At 36.0% G+C, this 19,679-nt stretch overlaps 3 protein-coding genes across 7 annotated transcripts; 2 read left to right on the top strand and 1 right to left on the bottom strand.

Moving 5' to 3' along the window:
- Positions 1-633: 633 nt before the first annotated feature.
- On the top strand, positions 634-9,314 carry LOC132063239 (glycosyltransferase-like KOBITO 1). The gene is made up of 11 exons (XM_059455699.1): positions 634-1,060; positions 2,927-3,076; positions 3,378-3,430; positions 4,205-4,313; positions 4,391-4,525; positions 4,647-4,691; positions 5,140-5,327; positions 5,543-5,684; positions 6,904-6,950; positions 7,172-7,259; positions 8,657-9,314. The coding sequence occupies exons 1-11, from the start codon at positions 713-715 to the stop codon at positions 8,939-8,941; spliced, it is 1,590 nt and encodes a 529-aa protein (XP_059311682.1). The 5' UTR covers positions 634-712; the 3' UTR covers positions 8,942-9,314.
- Positions 9,315-10,445: 1,131 nt separating this feature from the next.
- LOC132063238 (uncharacterized) lies at positions 10,446-13,471 on the top strand. Its single transcript, XM_059455698.1, has 2 exons — positions 10,446-10,747; positions 13,153-13,471. The coding sequence occupies exons 1-2, from the start codon at positions 10,481-10,483 to the stop codon at positions 13,282-13,284; spliced, it is 399 nt and encodes a 132-aa protein (XP_059311681.1). The 5' UTR covers positions 10,446-10,480; the 3' UTR covers positions 13,285-13,471.
- Positions 13,472-13,911: 440 nt separating this feature from the next.
- LOC132063237 (pentatricopeptide repeat-containing protein At4g20740) lies at positions 13,912-19,427 on the bottom strand. 5 transcript variants are annotated; one of them, XR_009416355.1, is made up of 4 exons: positions 18,900-19,427; positions 16,091-17,843; positions 14,285-15,695; positions 13,912-14,193 (listed from the first exon to the last, which is right to left on the bottom strand). XR_009416355.1 is itself a non-coding variant. In XM_059455696.1 (3 exons), exons 1-2 carry the CDS (start codon positions 19,303-19,305, stop codon positions 16,105-16,107), a joined length of 2,145 nt encoding a protein of 714 aa, XP_059311679.1. In that variant the 5' UTR covers positions 19,306-19,427; the 3' UTR covers positions 13,912-15,695; positions 16,091-16,104. The 5 variants fall into 5 exon arrangements, 2 of the variants coding, with proteins under 2 accessions (XP_059311679.1, XP_059311680.1); XR_009416356.1 differs by having other exon boundaries at positions 13,912-14,160; XR_009416354.1 differs by having other exon boundaries at positions 13,912-14,660; positions 15,035-15,695.
- Positions 19,428-19,679: the final 252 nt, after the last annotated feature.

Raw genomic sequence — 19,679 nt, 5'->3', positions numbered from 1 at the left:
TCTTGATGTTATTCCTCATTATTGATGTGAGACTTATGTGTCTAAACTTATACCCAAAGGTATAAGTTTTAAATCTTTTATTTTTATGACTTCTTTAGTAGTTTTTGTGTTCAATTTAAATCGTTATTTTTTTTTCCCGAACTTCTCTTCTTTACATTTTCTAAACTTATTATCATTATTTAAATATCTTTTTTTTTGTTGCAATTGTCTCCTTCTTCTTCACGTGGATCCCACCTTAATTTTTTTCCTAGCAATTGTCTCCTAATTTTTCACACTAACCCCACTTTAATTTTTTTTGGCAATTGTCTCCTAATTATTTATGTGGATCCCACCTTAATTTTTTTAATCTCTACTATTATAGAAGAGTGGGTCCCACCTTAAATTTGGCTTTTTTTTTCATTTCTATTATTATAGAAGATTGGACTCCACCTTAAGTTTTTTTTTCCTTAAAATTTTCCTTCTACTATTATAGAAGAGTGGGCTCACCTTAATTTTTTTTTTTTTTTTTTGTAAAATGAGTGACTGACGACCAATCTATATAGAAACATGAAACATATAGTAGAAATAGAAATAAAAATAAAAATAAAAATAAGTGGAGTAATTGTAAAGGTAACTAATGTAACAAGAGGGTTCAAATCACAAAAATAAGAAACATAGTTACAACAAACTTGTCACAGATTTCCAAATCTTCACCCCCAAAATTCCTCTTCCAATGGCGGGTCTCTACACCTCTCTCAGACCCCAACCACAATCTTCTTCTTCTTCATCTTCACAACAATCTTTCTTCTCCAAAGTTCTACTCCTCTTAACAATCCTTCCATTATCTTTAGCTTTATTTGCTTTTGTTCTTCAATGGCGTGGTGGTGGAGTTGATGATCCAATTTCAAGATGGTCACCTGAAGAATCTCATAAGTTTCCTGGAATGGATAGTTCTCCTTTAGCAACTGTTGCTCACTCTTCTTCTCAGTCTGATTGTTCTCTTCTTGCCCATACTAATACCCCCTCGTTTCCTTACTATAAAGATTGGAAATTTAAACTTCATCCAGATCTCAAACCCAAGGTTTGATTTTTTTTCTTGTTTTTTGGTTAATTTAGCTTGCGGGGTTCTTGGATTTTGATTGATCTATAATGGGTTTTTGCTTGTTTAGTGATTTGCATTGTTGGAGTTCGTTATTTAGTTAATTAGGAAATTCTCGTTGGTTTTTCTTTCATTTGCATCTTCTGGCACCTTCCAGCAATTTTTCTTCTACTACATAACTGAACTCCTCTATTTATTTATTTGTTTTTTTATAAATTAACTATTTTACCAAGTTAATAGAACTTTATTGACATAAGATTAGCTTCTCTATAGCAATGTTGAATAACATGATTTACCTTCAATAGTTCTCCTTTAGCAACTGTTGTTCACTCTTCTCAGTCGTCTGATTGTTCTCTTCTTGCCAACACTATAAAGACTGTAAATTTAAACTTTATTCAGATCTCAAACCAAAAGGTTTTTTTTCTTTTCTTGTTTTTTTGGTTTATTTAGCTTGTTGGGTTCTTGGATTTTAATTGATCTTGAATGGGGTTTTGCTTGTTTAGTGATTTGCATTGTTGGTATCTGAAAGTTCATTCCACTTGGGAAATTCTGGCAAATTTTTGTTTCATTTGCATCTTCTTGCACCTTCCAACAAATGAGTAGCTCATAAGTAAATTTTCTTCTACTGCATAACTGAATTCCTCTATTTATTTATAAATTAGCTATTTTACCAAGTAAATAGAACTTTGTTGATATAAGCTTTGTTAATTGTCGACCGAAGGAGTGCATAGTTTGTATAAGCAAGAAGCATCAGAAGTTGTTTTGGTATCAAACCCAAGGTTCAATTTTTTCGTTGTTTTTGGTTTGATTAGCTTGTGGGGTTTTTGGATTTTGATCGATCTTGAATGGGTTTTGCTTGTTTAATGATTTGCATTATTGGTATCCAAAATTCATGCCATTTGTAGCTGGAGTTCGTTATTTAGCTAATTGGGAAATGCTCGCAGTTTTTCTTTCATTTGCATCGTCTAGCCCCTTCCAGCAAATGATTAGCTCTTAAAGCGAAATTTCTTCTACTGCATAACTGAATTCCTCTATTTATTTGTTTTTTTCTTTGTAAATTAAGCATTTTACCAAGTGATAGAACTTTATTGACATAAGATTTGTTAATTGTAGACCCAAAGGAGTGCATAGTTTGCATAAGCAAGAAGCATTAGAAGGACTTATAGGATATACATTATTAATCCAAAATTTCATGTGGATCAGTTGCAGGTTGATCATCCTTGCTTCTCTACCGTACATGCTAAAAAAAAAAAAAGAAGCTATGTAGGATAAGTGTCTTGATTTTGTGTATTGACATATTGGTTACTTCAGCATTTTTTTCCCCTTTCCATCCAAACACAACAAAATAAGTTCAGTACTCGGATGCTTGTCATGATGGGATGCTTACATTTGATCCAGTGTTCGCGAGGAGTCTTTTCAGTAGAACTAGAGATTTCTATGCCAATAAAAATTGTTGAAAACTTCTAGTATTAGAAATCTCCAAATTATTGAGTATTGGAGTGAAAGGGCACCAAGTAGAGGTAAATGGATAGTGAGGATTCATATGCTGACCACAACTAGCTTGGGATTGAGTGGTAGTTGTTGTTGTTGTAAATACGAAAAAATAAGTATCAGGAAAACGGTTCCTACAGGCTTTTCCTTTTTGTACTTTCAGCACCTGACCAAAGGAAATCTCCTGAACAGATTTCTTAGTGCAATACTGCAGTTGTTTCTGGTTAAGAGTTGATAATTTGCTTTCTTTATACTCGTTCTTGGCCTAACAGAACTAAGTCTTATTTGATGCCAAAACAAGTGTGTTCGGCTTTGCTTATACTATCATCTAACTCTGTCATGTTTTTCCATATGCAGATATGTATTACAACCAGTACATCTGCTGGCCTAGAGCAGATTTTACCGTGGATGTTCTATCATAAAGTAATCGGGGTAACATCATTTTTGCTTTTCGTGGAAGGAAAGGCTGCATCTCCTGATGTTTCTAAAGTCCTTGAATCGATTCCTGTAAGTTCCCCAACATGTATTTACCTTTTCAATGAATTTTAGGATTCATCAATACGACTTTTAAATTATGTGGGGCGAGATTGCAGCCTGTCCTTACCTTACCTTCAATTAGCTCTATCTAGATGGTTTTCAAGGATATCAATCCATTGGACACTCTTATGAAACTTCTAATGCAATTTTCATGGCCTTTCACATTTTTGTTAAAGCTTAACTGTACTGGTCCAAATCCAGTTTACCCACTTATTTTAAGGCTCAACTGGCATTTTTCAATTCTCAAACACGGGTTTTGTTTGATCTGCAGGGAGTAAAAGTAATATACAGAACTAGAAAGCTAGAGGAGCAACAAGCGAAAAGGTCTGTCAATTGACATTTTATGATTGTTGTAAGGACTGGCTATAATTTCTTGTACTTTGTTTATTCGGACTCTAGCCAAATTTGTGAGACGCAGTTAACATTGTAAATTATTTCTTGCCTATTGGCTATAATTGTGTGAGAAACAGTTGGAACTAATTAGACTTACAATTTTTCTTTCTTGATCAGGTAAATGGTTTCATTAACAAAAGGGGAAACTCCCGTATACCAGTAGTATACAAAGGAAGAGAACCTATATCACATATAGGGTAGCTAGAAATATAAGAATTTATTTTGATCATGGAATATTTCTAAAAACATAAGAATTTGTTGATTGGTCTTGGTGAGACTGAAATATAGGAAAAATTAATAAGGGCTACGAGCCTACGATATATCAAAAGATATGTTTTGGTGCTTGACTTTGTTTGTTCTTATGTTCATATTTTCGTTGTTTATATAACTGTAATAATTATTTCGTGTTCAGTTGTGAAAATTGGCTAAACATTTCCTCATCTTTTAAATTAGCATGTCATTTTCTTTATATATGTTTCACTGACATGCATTTTCTATTTTTGATCTGGCTTGATGGGAATGAAATGTGGCCTCCAAATTTCGTTAATGCTTGTACTCTCTGGCATGCATTTTCTAATTTTGATCTGGTTTGATGGGAATGAAATATGGCCTTCAAGTTTCGTTAATGCTTGTATTTTTCACATTTGCACGGCTGACATTGTCTACTTATGTTTCACTGATGTGCTTTTTCTCATTTTGTTCTAGCCGGATTTGGAACGAAACGTGGCTGTCTAGTTTCTTTTATAAACCTTGCAATTACGAGCTCTTTGTGAAGCAATCTCTTAATATGGAGATGGCCATAGTGATGGCAAGGGTATGAACTCTTCTACTATTGCATCGTCCATCATTCTAAATCATAGTTGATGATCCATGTACATGTTGAAATGTCAGGACGCAGGTATGGATTGGATAATTCATCTAGACACAGATGAGTTAATACACTCGGCAGGTGCTCGAGAGTATTCTTTGAGGCAGTTGCTGCTTGACGTGCCTTCAAATATTGACATGGTTATCTTTCCTAACTATGTAAGTTGGTTGGAAAAAATGTTCCAGGAAACAGCTATTTATGGACAGTGTGTTAGTTCTCAGAGCATGATGTTTTCAATTGGAATTGTCATCAAGTGTTTTAATGATTTTAATAATTCAGGAGAGCAGTGTTGAACGAGATGACATCAAGGATCCTTTTACGGAGGTAAACTGAACTGCAATTTATTAATTTATTAGTGAACTGCTCCACATTGTTGTTGATGGGCAAAACTTCTTTGATCATTGTGATATGCTGAGATGCATTAGTATGCTTCTGGTGATTCAGCTACTCAAGTACAGTAAGCAATTGAGTGATAATTTGTCTAATGGGCGAGGTGTGGGTAGGCCGAAGAAGTATTTGGGGAGAGGTAATTAGACACGACATCTAGAGCAATGTTGCTTCTTTCTATATGTTAATTTTCTGTCATCTGTTTGATTATGACATGGATCATTGAGGTAAATAATGAGAACTCTTATTCTGTTCATGATCAGAATATTTTGAAGTGTTTTTGTCAGATTCTGCTGTTTACCGAAGCTGTGTGAATTAAGCTTAGCGTATGATCTGAGACTGTTCTTTTCTTTTGTTGTTTTTTCCAATGTACCCATCATAATAGGTGTCAATGTTCAAGAAGAATTATGACCATCTAACGAAGGATACATATTTTGGCATGTATAAAGAAGCAACCCGTGGCAATCCAAATTACTTTTTGACGTATGGCAATGGTAAAGCAGCTGCTCGAATTCAGGACCATCTTCGTCCCAATGGGGCTCATCGATGGCATAATTACATGAAAACTCCAAAGTATGTTTGCCCTCTATAGTCTCTCACATATTAACCTGTCTATTATGCTTTTGGCCCTAAGCTCATGCAAACTTATTGGATGTTAGAGGGACAATTTTCAATTGTTCCATATTTCTGTGTTATCCGGATTGCTATGAATGTTACAACCTTTTTCCTTGTTGCACTGATATCCTAGATGAAGTCCATCATATTAAATTTTATTCAACATATGACAGGGAGATCAAATTGGAGGAGGCTGCTGTTCTGCATTACACATATTCCAAGTTTTCTGACTTGACTTCAAGACGAGATAGATGTGGTTGCAAGCCCACAAAGGAGGATGTTAAGAGATGCTTCATGCTGGAATTCGATAGATCTGTGAGTTTATGCTCTTTTCTATTTCTCATTTATAGGTAGAAATCGTGCTGTGTTTACACATTTAATACTGGATGTTGTAATTCCATAGGTTTTACTGTTTCATGGTTGTTGCTGGAGAGGATTTGTTTTATTTCTAACCCGTATTTGGGTCTTCCAATTGTTTTATGCAAGTGGCTATGCTGCTGGTTTTGGGAAAGATGTGATGATGGTGGAAAAGGGAGGGGGTGGGCAAGATGCCAACTTAAGTTCATTAGATAAATGCTAAATGTCACGGGCTCTAATCCTGCCGTAGACAAAAAACCTGGTATTTAAGTGGAGAAGGGTAGAGGGCAATATCTATATCCACCGAGTTTCTAACCGTGCCTCACTGGCTCTCTGGGAATTCTCGGTTATAAAAAAAAAAAACCCATGACACCTCAGTCTTCTTTACCTCCCCATCCTCCTCCAGTTCCATCTATCATAGCATTAGACAGTTTTTGAAAAGAGGAACTGTGGGAGGTACTCCTTTTTTTTTTTTTTTTTTTTTTTTGGTACTCATCGTGAGATTTGCTGTTCTAAAAGGCAAAAAGTATAGAATTGCTACCTCTACATGTCATCTCATTCCCTCGAAAGTCTGAATGTAGATACTAAAATTGTCTATATTTTTGGCATCACAATCTCCGTCTAATTTCACCTTTGCTCCATCCTTCTTGTACTGACTAAGCTTGCAGCCCCAATATTAGGCACGCCTTAAACAAGTTTGCTAGAGATGTTATGTGGATGTAATAACCAAGTCTTAGCGATGCTGTTGCTGTGACACTGATTGTAGTTATATATATACATAGTTGTTGCAGCTCGTTAGGAATATATGTGGCAGTATTGTGGTAAAATAAATGACGGAAAAACATTCCTAATAGCATGCTTGCTTTAGATTCTTTTACTCTACCTGTGGTTTGATTTATTTAGGATGAGAAGTTTTTCCTTTTTAAAATTTTGGTGCTCTGGTTGTTGGAGAATCAATCTCAGGCAACATCCATATATTGGTTGCTTTCTAAGATTAAATTTTGAATAAATTGTTCTAATAAAATGTAGTCTTCTTGCTGCTTCTACGGTTAAAAAAAAAAATATTATCAGTTGACAGTTTATTGATCTAATGTGAACTATTGTGTTTTATTTTACTTGAGTTTGAATTATGAGCTACTATGCTCAAAGGTGTGATAATATGTTTTATCTTCTGCAGGCATTTATTATTGCTTCAACTGCCACAGAGGATGAGATGTTAAACTGGTAATTTCTAATCTAAATAGCAGCTAAATCCAATTTAATCTCGCTCAGTTCCCTTTTGTACCACTAAGTTGGCTTATTGGACTAGTTATGTGCTTGATTTATTCATCAATGTAGATACTTTGCAGTTCTGAAGCTGCTACATTTTTGCAGTTTCTAGAATCTCATTGAAATTATATGGTAGTTAATGCTAGTAAAGATTTATATTCCTTTTCCTTGGTCAGGTACCGTGAACATGTGGTATGGACTGACAAAACGGTGAACCTGAAACTGTTGAGGAAAGGCATTTTAACTCGTATTTATGCTCCCATGGTAAGCCTGGACAACCTGACTTTGGAAATCTTCTTTTTTGGGTCCAAAAGTGCAATTTCCTGAATAGGAAAAAAAAAGAGGAGGTTAAGCTAGGGAAAGAGTCTGAACAAAACCGATGTATATGTCACCTTAAAAGAACATCCTCTTGTCACATTATAAGTCCTTAGAACACAAGAATAGTGTAGCCTTTGAAATGAGTACATATCTCTAGCATCAATTTCGGTCAGAACCATGTAAAGGTGAAGAAAGTATGTTCTAGATACTCCCCCCAGATCAAAAAAAGAGTTTACTTAGCCGTTTACTAACTCCTAGACAAAAATAGGTAATTTGACTAAACTACCCCTAATTAAATAGGCATTGGGATTTGATCATATAACACTTAATAGGGGCAAATCTGGAAAAATAAGGTTAATTCTTTCTTGATTTGATAAGTGGACACTTTTTTTGACCCAAGAAAAAAAGGCTAAGTGGACTCTTTTTTTGATCTGGAGGGAGTATCATTTATAATGATAAAAAGAATATTCTAGATATCATTTATTGTCTCTAGATAGGCATTGCTCGGGAAGAATCTAAGTTGTGGGAGGACATCTTGGAGAACTAATTCTCGAAGGATGGTCTAGTCAGTGAGAGAGAAGCTAAGGCACACTTGAGTCGGCATGTCAGGGTTTTACATAAGCTAAAAAGAAATAGAAGAGTTGTTTAGGAACAATGTAAAATGATGTCAGAAGTAATAAAATATTTTCTCGATTCTATTATATGTCTAGAGAGAGAGAGAGGGAGGGAGAGAGAGAGAGAGAGAAACTGTCTAGCAGAAAGGTTAGGGATAGAAGTGCTCCCAGGGCTTTTATTTAGGGGTAAAGACACAACACAGGATGTGTGGATTGGGCATACATACATCACAAGTTCAAACCTTGTCTTTGACACAAAACGTGGTATTTAAGCGGGACTACGAAGCGGGCCCATGCTCCCTCGAGTTCTGAACCTGTGAGGACAATTAGGATTGGACCAACTAACTCGCCTGGGACTTTTAGGTTATAAAAGTTAGGGATAAATAGAAAATGAGTGTGCAACAATTGTAAAATGAAAAGGTTTATGGCCATGGCAAAAAAAAAAGAAAAAAAAAGGTTTATGGCCATGGCAAGTCAAATCCAGCCATGAAATGACAACTTTTGAAGTCCCCTGAATATGGAGGAAGAGTTGGTGTTAGGGAAATTTAGATCCTTCTGTCATCTGCTTCAGCAATCTGTTTGTCTGTATTCCGGTAAGACAATGCCCGCACTTCATTTTCTTGAGATGGTCACGATCTGTGTGTGTTTCCCTAAAACGTCAGAAACATCTTTATAACTCATTCCAATGATAGCCGTCTATGTTCATTCTTTTCTATTTTGTATATACAGGTTATTGTCCAAGGTTTGAGGGAGAGTGGTGTTTTCAGTTCTATTGTTTCATCTGCTCAAGAATCTCTATCAAAGGACAAATTTTTGGCATCCTTTGAAAGTAGCAATTCAACCAAGGCTGCTGGCTCGGAGTCACTTCCTTCGAGAAAGATTGGTAGAATTCAACATTCTCAAGCTGCCAGAAGAGTTTTAGAGGAAAATGCTTCCCACTTTGAATTTCATGAAGAAGCCGTTCCCCCACGGCCACCCCCAGGCGTAGATGCAGATGTCATAACTGAAGCATAATTGTTCTCCTTTCATGGCTTCTGCTGCTTTCTTCTGTCAACTTGATGGAGTGGATGACGAACATTGAATGTCTTCGTTTGTATCAGAGTGTAATATAGCTAAAGTAGTAAGCTAGCAGATTCATGGGCAGGGGTTCATTCTTGCTTCGGTTTTATGGTTATTCCCGATCATTACCCAAGCGGAGGTGTAGATTTATGTTGAAATATAAGAGAAGAAACATACAGATTGAGTTGGGGGGAGGGTGGAGAATTTGGAAGGACATTTTGTTTCCAGAGCTCCATTATATGATATGGAGATGAGGGGGTTATTCTTAATGTATAGTAATTCGACCTCTAACGAGTTGGTTATATTGAGGCTCTTACTTTCTGAATCACATGCTGTAGAATTGCTGATTACTGAGATCATTTCTTAACTTAAATCCAGGGATTCGGATCACAATGAAGGCTTGAAAAAGTGAATAAAATTACTAAAAGAAGTGTTGGAAAATTTCGTTCTGTCGAAGCATTCATAAAAAGGTATAATTTCTAAATCTTGTATGAAGAGCGGGAAATGATAATGGAAGGAACGGATTGGTAAATTATCTCTAAACATAAAATCCTTTATAATGGTTAGAGAAAATACTTCCGACATAACTTATGCATTGTTACCATATAAGAAAAATAATCCCCGCATAGCATTCATATTAAGTTATGTGACAATCTAATAGAATGTTGTAGTAAAAATACGTGTATTAACAATGCGGTAGTTAAAACTTAAAAGTTTTTAAAGACAAGAAAGTCCTTAAAACAAGTAATCTTTCGTAACAATTTTTTTTTTTTTAATAATTATTTGTCCATGTTTAACGATTGCTACATTAGTAATTACGCATAGAATTCACTTATTATTCGTCAAATAAACTGTCCTTGCATTATAATCCGGCATAACTAGCATTGAACGAACAGCCCCTAAGTGCATGTTTGCCATATGGGTAAGATGAGGAGTTCATGTTAGAGTATTACATGAATGGTAGAATTAAAGTCATTTTTTATTAACCCGTCTAAATTTAAATGAGTTGAACTATAATTTTTTTCCCCCCTGACTCAACAGGTCGAATTCAAAATGACTCATCAAATTAGCAGATCCGAATAATATAAATCTGACAAGCCAAAATGTAATCCAAACCTAATTTACAAAATTAAATAGAAAGATTAAAAATTATGTAAATTAAGAAAAGTACATAAGCTTTCAAATATATTATTTTATTTTTAAAAAAAAAAACAGAAAAAAGGAGTGGCAGATAGAGTCATCGATTGTTATTTGATTCATCCCATTTGAGCCAAGTAAATTATGGATTGACTTAGTTTTGATTAATTTGCTGATTTGAACAATTTATTTTGATCGAATTTGCTGATTTACCACTTGTAGAGTTGTTTAGAGGCGTATTTAGAGAAACCGGTATACGATTTAGGCAATTGCGTAAGTAGAGGGGCAAAAAAAGAAGGAAATTTGAGGTAGCAAAATAAACGATAACGAACAGAAAACCAATCAGTAAAGTCGAGTATGATACTCTCTAACTCCATCTCCTTTTCTACTTTCCTCCGTTTCAATGACCAGCAACAGCTCTATCCCCAAAATACTCAATTTCTGAAATTGCATAGCCCGCAATTGAAGAAGCACAGAGGCTTATCAGTCGTAACTCGGGCAGGAGGTGGAATAAGTTCGAGCAGTTATATATTTGCTTTAGTATTCCCACTTTCACTCCTTGCTATAACTATCTTCACTTCTGCCCGTATTGCTGATACTCTCGACCAGAAATTCCTCGAAGAGGTATACTACTTACTTTTTCTCCCCTACTCCTTTAGCTACTCTGCATTAATTCAACCCAATTTTTAACTGTGTCTTGATTAGTTCACCTTCTTTTTAGATAATAGTTAGTCCCAAGAACTTCTCATCTTAAAATCATTTTCTTTTTAGTTAACACTACTTAAAAGGCTATGGAAGTGATGTAAAGGAAAATTGTGGGACCAAGTGCTATTATATTATGTGATTATTCTTTTATTTTAGTGTTTTGATTTTGTTATTCACATCAGCATTTTTATTGGGTTTGGATTATTTCTTGAGCGGAGGGAGGGGTTTGATGGAATTTCAACTCTAGCTGATTTTTTTTCTTTCGGACTAGGCTATTCATTTTCTATTCAATGCAAAGAAAATTTAGTGCTGATTTGTTCTGTTAGATTTGTATTAGTTGCCTGTATTTAGGACATCCATCGAGTTAACGTTTCATGGGAGAGGTTGGAGGTTTTATTCAATAGTTAGAGTACTATAGTATGGTGGTGGAAAAGTATACTTGTTTATTTGCTTTTACTGGTGAGATAGATTTGGTCTGTAGAGTGGGGAAAAGGGGGGTTGGGGAGGAGTAGCGGATAGAAGTGGGCTGGGACGAGGAAGGGAGCTTGTTACATTAGGTTATAAATATATTGCCATTTGCCAGAAAAGATGCTGGCGCTCGAGGCTATATCAAATCTGCTAAAGCTAAGCAGGGTTATTATTAGCTATGTTGCTCGGACTCTTCATAAATGCTGATAGGTGTGTGTCGGATCCTCCAAAAATAGTGCATTCTTGGAGGATCTGACACAGGTGTGACATCATTTTTGGAGAGTTCGAGCAATATAGATTATTAGCATGATAATGCAAATGCTACTGGACAAGCTTAGGCGGGTTTTGTTTAAGAGTTGGCGAACTCAGTTCTTGCAAAATATAAAACAAACACCACCTTCAGACAAACAATTCTTGGTTGACAGTATGCTGATATGGGCAATCTTCTGTTACTGTAATCTTTTCATTATCAGACTGTTTGTTTTCCAGCATGGATCATGCTACTTGATTGCTATGGGAGCAACATTAGGGATTTTCCCCTCAATTGGAATTGTTGCTACATAAGAGTCAAAGCCTTTTAGCACAGTTTGTGAAGTACCATGGCATCAGTAATCCCTTTGGCAAGAAGCCAACAGGGCTAAATTGCTCCTAGATGATTAGCAATGTCACTGTATCAAGAGATCATGCTAAGCAAATGAATATTGAGCGAAGTGAGCATAACTTGATGTCTTTAACTTTTGGAGAATGTCTGTTAGGAGGAAACTGAGAATAATTTGGCTCTGCTAAGTCATTTTAGGTTAGACAGATATTTGCTGCATGAGGAAACTAAAGCTATAGATGGCAAAGCTTCATTCAATTTGCACCTATAAAATTTGAATTTTCAAACACTTTATGTAGGAGGCAGTATGTGTAAAACTAATAAGAATGATCATTTTTAGGGGATACATTCACTCCATGCTATGGATAAACTAGGCTTTCAACAACATAATCCACCTTCCGGATGCTTGGCCATAGAATAGATCGATCTAGTTCCCATTCTTCTATGGTGCTTTCGCTTCATATTTCCAATAGACGAGGAGTAGCAAAGGGGCTGACGTCTATATTGTTATTATGGAGTGTTCATGAGTTGACTAACTTGTTTCTATTTGAAAGAGTAATGTATTTATGCTTGTATCTCCCTAGACATTACATCCCAGTAGTAAAGGGATGTTGTGCGCATGTGTACTTAGAAATTGGTGGTTTGTTATAAATCATATAATCACAAGAGGCATATCTTTGGCACATATACACCGTGTGATCAAATGGGACATCAGAGTTTAATGATTTTACAGATCCAGATGAGTATAAAATTGGAGGTGGAAGAAAAAGAAGAAACATATCAATCATTAAGAAACTCAAATGGTGTCGTGTCCTTTAATTACAGCTGAATTCTTGTAAGAAACACACACATATGCAGCACGCGAACAAACATGTATGCACCCATTATAGGTTACCAGAAAAACAATATACTGATGAAATGTTCCCTTTTGAATTTCGCTCACATCATGTGATGAAAATTTTGCTTTTCAGTTATTTGTGCCCTATCTTGGTCATTGTTTCTTTGCACTTGGAGTCATCGGATTGTATTTTTGAACAGTACATTTCAAATTCATTCCATTTTCTTTTGAGTTGCTGGGGTATCACACTTATGGATACTTCTTCTGGCCTTTTAACTTTTATATGCCCAACAATTAAAGAGAAAGAAATGGGATTATTGTGAAGTAATTCATATTGTCAGACTTCCAGAGGAAATCGCTGCATGCGCATTATAAAATTTTGATTTTGATTGTACTTGACTTCTCTTGTTGGATTGACAGGTTGCAGTGAATGAAACAATAAGGGAAGGCGAGGAAGATGATGGCAGCGCGGTCACTCCGTTAGAGGAAAAACCTGCAACTCCTCGCACACGCAATCGACCCAAACGGGAAGTCGAACCTTCATCCAAGTAGTCTTCATTTGTATAGGTGAAACAATAATCTACAGAGTGGTTTCTTGGTCCAATTTGGCATAATTGGCTACAAAAATGTCTTTATTCAGCAACATTTTTATTACGTTCTGTGATCTAATTTGAAATGTAACGGTATATGTGTATGAAGAGCTATTTTTTTTTTACCAAGATATTGCCAACTTCGCATACCTAACATAGTCGACGTGAACTAGCTTTGGCTTGAATAGTAGTACTAGTCGTAACTGATAGAGTGATGTAATTTCTGCTGGACCTGCATTTCCATTCATTTTGCTTTGGTCTTTTATGCACAGTTCTTTTTTGTTCCGTACTCTTGCCTCCAACAACCACCCCCCCCTCCCCCCAAAAATATTTTCTTTTTGGTCTTTCTTTGGATGTCTCTCTCTTGCACATGAGCTGCTTCACTTTACCATCTTGTTTTCAGTGGTATCATCAGTCTAATTTTCATTTACTTCTAAAAAAGGAGTGCAACAGATGTGAGAAAACCTGCTAATGAAAAACTTACAGTGCAGAAACTTCTAACTATGAACCATCAGTTAATCTTTTAAAACAAAATCTTCAAATATATTGTCGAAAACCAGCCAATGCTAGCTGTATGTCGCTTTGCATATACAGCATCAATCAAAATCTGCATTAACATTATCATGATATAAATCAATATTATCGATAAGCCGCTCAGCGAAACTATATTTATCTCATCCTCAATTGAAGTTGAGGAAAAAAAAATATTTATTACTTATTGTTACAAGAATCAAACTGAATCAGCAGATCCTCCTTTTTGCAATTGTACATTTACACTCCCTTTCAAAACGGCTACTAGCATCGTCAATGATGTTGTTCTTGAAACATCATCCATGTCCTATGATCCGTTAATATCCAAAGGTCAATTAACCTTCTCGAGAAAAGCAAAGGAACAAGTGAACCTATAAATCTCCGAATCAGGAAAACAAAAAGCAAACAAATACTTGCAAATCTTCTCTTACCATGTCATTCAGCTTGCGCTTCAATACTGTTAAACCATTCCCACATCACTAAACAAAAAGATGCGCTCTCTCTCTCCCGCGATCCACACAGTAACACACACAGAGAGAACACAGATACTTCCATGTAAATGCTTTCATCTGGTGGACCATATACTTCAACATGCAGCTGCCAGTTTCTGAATAAGCTCATCTTCCAACTTCAAGTTGCAAAGTAAAAATATCTGTTCATACTAGGTGTAGATCAACAGATGACACCCAACTAGAATATTTCCCACTGAACATGTCTCAGCGGGGAAATGGTCCAAGGGGAGCCGAGGAACCCTTGGCAGTAAATCCACAAAAATTGTTTGAGAATGATCATCTTTTCTGCAAAATCCTGCAGCAAATTCAAATGGATAGACTGTCTTTATAAGAAGTAAATACTTGAAAAGAAGAATTCTCCTCTTGCCAAGACAAACATGAGATATATTCCTTAGCTGTGCATTTGGATGTAAACCTTATTGTGATATGCTGTGGCCTGTAAGACAGACAAAGACATGAAAAACTTATGCAACTTCTTTTACTCATCTGGTATTCCCCCGAAACCTAGTGATTCTCAGGCCAACCTTTCAGTAGAGAGTGAAAACCTCAAGCCTTCACATTTTACAAATAAAATAAGCTGACAGTTGTGCTTGGCCACTGACCAGCCAATTTCACTCTTTGAATATAACCAAAAGCCAATTTAGCAAACTGGTTATTAGATAGTGCTACCTTAGCAGAAGTCATCAATGGCTCTGCTAGACGGGATTCCATGGCAGGATCATAAGCCAGCTGAGTGCCAAATCAACTTCTTCATTTCCTATGTCAGGAAACCAAGGAAAGACGGAAACTAAAGAGAAAGTATAGTATGGAGTCCCCAAGGGGATGATCTAGTGCTTAAGGCATAGGAGTAATAACTTGCAGACCCTAGGTCTGAATCTTAACCACAACACTTGGTGTTACTCTATCAGTTCCAGCCTTGGTGATCAAGATACCTCGGCAACTTGTGCTTGTTAGCTGGACAAGCTGCGTGGTAGATTAGTCAAGTTGACCCTTACAACACCGATGTTAAAGAAAAGTACAAGAATGGAAGACGAGGGAAATAAGAGACTCCAAAATTAAAATGTTATCCATCTTCGCCAATTCCCTTCCTTGAAACAAATAAAGGGAAATTTAGGTTCATTTCCCTTCTTTCCTCTAGTCTCCAGACAAAGGGTCAGCTTTTTCTTTTGCCCATGAAAAGTTTGATTCAGTTAGCAATGAATTGCTCAATCTCTAGATGGGTAAAGTTAAAAGCATCGGAGTAGTCTTTCAACTCTCAAAGAAAATATGCACTTTAAATCTTCTAGTGCAACAGATGGACCCCTCCAACAACTATGGATAGAAACTGTACCTGCAAAGTTGAAGTAGTATTTGTGGGAAACAAAAAAAAAATCTTAAGTGCCATTTGTTTGATGTTTTCCAAAAATTAGGTTTCCGAAATCAGTTTGAGTGTTTGGAAAAAGTGTTTGTTTGACCTGATTTTGCAAAATAAATTTTGAAGATCTCCAAACTTAGTTTCTCAAATCTTTCAAAAACTCAGAAACTCCAAAAACTAGTTTTCGAAAGATTGGAAAATTAAGTTTGGAAATCTTTAAGAAAAATTATCATTTTTCCCTTTTTTGTAAAAAAGTCCAAACCAGAACAACTTTTCCAAAAAAAGAAAAAAAATAAAAATTTGCAAACTCAAAGTTCATATCACATACAAGTTAAAAGATGCAAAGGATCAACATTTTTATGATTTATTACCTGGGTTGATTTTTTCAACCCGCTAAAAGAGTAGACCCCTTCGCTTTTAACTTTGATTCCAGACCAAAAAACTTCACTCCAGACAACACCAAGTCTGCTGTCTTCTTCTTCATGTGGTCAATAAGCATCTCATCATAAACAACTACGTCGGCTTCAGTAAGATGTTTCCGCTTTCTCATATTTGCAAAAAATTTCCGTGCTTCTTCAATTGTTCCATGTTTGCACATGCCAGAAATTACAGAGCAATATACAGCATTATCAGGAGAATAGCCCTCTTCTAGCAATTCATCTAGAACTTTCATTACCTTCTCAGCATCATTCATTTTACAGACATGAATAATAGTGAGAATATACTTAAACTCAATAGGCCCACTCGCCACATTGCCTAGGCAGTCACGAATTAGCATCATTGCTGGATCGATCTCTCCTATTTTGCAAAGCCCTTTGACAAGAGAACGATATGCAGCAACTGAAGGAACCAAAGACATCTCTTTAATTCTGTTATAGCACGTACATGCCTCCTGTACATCTCCTACCTCTACAAAACACTGGATGGCATTGCTATAACTTGATGAATCTGATTCATAATCTGAATTTCTCAATTCAGAGAACAATGTGAGTGCCTTGTTCACCTCGCCACGCTTATAGAGAGCTTCCATAAGAATGTTATATATTGGAACACCACAATAATCTTTTTCTTTCAAATATCCAAAGACTTCTAAAGCAATCATAATCCTATCATCCTTCTCTACCATACATGTGAAGAATTTGGATAAATCATCACTAATGCAATAGCCCAATCGCTGCAGTTCCTCAAGCAATTTGCAAATTTCATCCATTCTCTTTGACTCTGCATAAGACACCAATATGGGCCTCACAGTGGAAAAGTCAGGACGAAGATCTTCTTGAACTGTGATCTGGAAAAGTTTATAGGCCCTATCTATCCGTTTTGCATTGCAGAAACCTTCAATAAGAGAATTATAGATTGCCAAATCAGCCCTATAGCCCGAGTCCATCAGATCTTTAAGCAAATCACAAGCTAAACCAACTTTTCCATTTGCAACAAACGATTCAATCAAAGATCCATAAATCCCCCTATCTATTAAAGAATTCTTTTGTTTCATTTCCTTGAACAACTCATAGCCTTTGTCAACCTGATTATTTTTACACAAACCAGCAATAAAAGTTGAATAAGCAATAACATCGGGTTCAACTGCATCCCGCTCCATCTCCTTCCAAACCCTTGAACAACCATCCAAGTTCTGCTCTGCAACCAATATCTTTACCATTGCTGTATAAGCAAAAACATCTGGTTTACAAAGATTCCCTCTCATCCGACCCAAAAGCTCAAACACTTCATCCATTCGTCCTAACTTGCATAGACCCTTTATCAAGATCATGAAAGTCATACTTTCCTCTACCAACCCATCCTTCTTGAAATCATCATAAACTGACATAGCCAAGTCCAAATGATTGGTTTTAACCAAAGCATCCATTAGTTTGTTATACAGAAAAAGTCTTGGTTTTACCCCAAATTTTTTCATTTTCTCATACACGTAGTATACTCTAAGACCCCTGTTAGCATCACCATGCATTCTGATTAAGATCTCAAATTGTTTCTCACTAGGCGGCTTTCCTTGCATATGCATCAGCTCAGGAACCTGATCAGCTGTCCGAAATTGATTCGCCCGATTCAGACCATAAGCAAAGGCATTGTAACAAGCGAAATCATGCCTATAACCTTTTTGCTTTCCTGTTATGATACATTATAAGAATAAGAAGATACACATATACAAGCACAACACTGATCATTATTCGTTTGTCTATTGATTTTGCTCCCTTTTTCATGTGAATCAAACACTAACAAAATGCATCATCTTGGACTTAGTCTTTTTATATATAGAAAAATTTGAGGCAAAACCCTGAAAATTGTGGTGTTTGATTGCCTCAAAATCACACGATTGCATCTATATTCTCTCAGTCCCACAAAAATCTTCTCTTTTTCATTTTCTTGGGGTCAGGTTGACCCATTTAAAGACTAAAATCTGAAAAATAATAATCAGCTATTCAACAACTGCAAAAAATTATTATAAGTATGCATCTTTTAATGTCATTAATATAATGATGTTGCTCTAATATCACTGTCGCCGTGAAACAGAGTAAGTGCTTAAATAGTACAGATTTAATATATATCTTCAATATAGAATATAACTATACAAAAAAGAAGTGCTTAGCAAAACAAGTTGCAACTTTTGATGAAATAAGTGATATATCATTAACAAAAGCATCCAGAAGATGCAAAGGTTACAAAGGAGAGAGAACTATCATCCCAAAATATAAAGGACAAAAGCTATTGTAAGACTAAAGAGCTGATGAATTCCAACAAGGAGTCAGGGTTATACACAGTGGTAAAATTAACACAGCTAAAAAGATACTCCATCCGTCCCAATTTAAGTGTCTTATTTTCTATTTTGATCTGTCCCAAAAAGAGTGTCTCTTTCTATATTTTGTAAGTTAGACAATTCAAACAAACCACAAGATTCAAATGAAATTTTAGTACATTACACACATTTTTAATTTAGGACCATAAGATTCAAAAGTCTCTTTTTCTTACTTAAACACAATTAAATTGGGACAGAGGGAGTAAAACTTTTCTTTTTGATTGGTTAAAAAGATAAACTTACAAGTTGCAACTTTTCCCATTTCAAAGTGAACACAACACATTCAACAGTCTTGGATAACATATTAATTTCCCGGAAAAAAGAAAAAAAAAACAATTCTTGATTAAAAAGGGTGAAGTTTGTTATACCAGCCCAATAGAAGAACTTGGAGGAGACTTTAGGATCAAGATTAGGATGCTTGAGAACTTCAGCTACAAGCTTAGGTGTAACCCTTCGTAGGCGATTAAGGTCAGCCAAAAGTGGTGCACCCCAACTCCCATGTTTCCTAAATGAATCAACTATATACCTACCAATTGGTGATAAGCGTTGAGCCAAAGAAAAAAATTCCTGAGATGGGTCTCTTGATTTTGGACCAGAAACTCCATCAGGGTCCCATTTTTGGAGCTGAAAATCACTTTGGGTAGTAGAAGAAGGTGAGTTTTTGGTTGGGTTAATGGTTTGGCGATTGGAGAAAAGGCCACCTTGTACTGTGGGACGATGTTGAGTTGGTTTACGGTGGCCATAGAAGAAGTATGGTTTGGATTGGGGCGCCATTTTGAATTTGTCTCCAAGTTTTTTTCTTTAAATGAAAGCGGCTGTTTTTGTATGAACAACTTCGGCCATATTGATGTCCTCGTGGAGTTGTTCTGGATTTTGCGTCCTTTAGGACTGGGAATGCCCCAACTTAACTTTTTTTTTTTTTTTTTTTTTGTAAAATTATTTTTTTTGTTACATAGGATAGGGGAAGGGGAAATGGAAAATGGGGGAGGGGGTTACAATGTGGGGATTCGAACCCTCATCAACAAGGTGAAAGTTTCGTAGCCAACCAATTGAACTACTAGATCTCTACTGCCCCAATTACAATGTGGGTATTCACCATTTATATAGGGGGTCAAAGTCGGTGGAACCGGCTTAATAATTGACCTTCG

This window comes from Lycium ferocissimum, chromosome 7, assembly GCF_029784015.1.
Source record: "Lycium ferocissimum isolate CSIRO_LF1 chromosome 7, AGI_CSIRO_Lferr_CH_V1, whole genome shotgun sequence".
NCBI classification, from domain to species: domain Eukaryota; kingdom Viridiplantae; phylum Streptophyta; class Magnoliopsida; order Solanales; family Solanaceae; genus Lycium; species Lycium ferocissimum.
The sequence above is the reverse complement of the archived record's forward strand: the minus strand, read 5'-3'. Positions and strand labels throughout refer to the sequence as shown.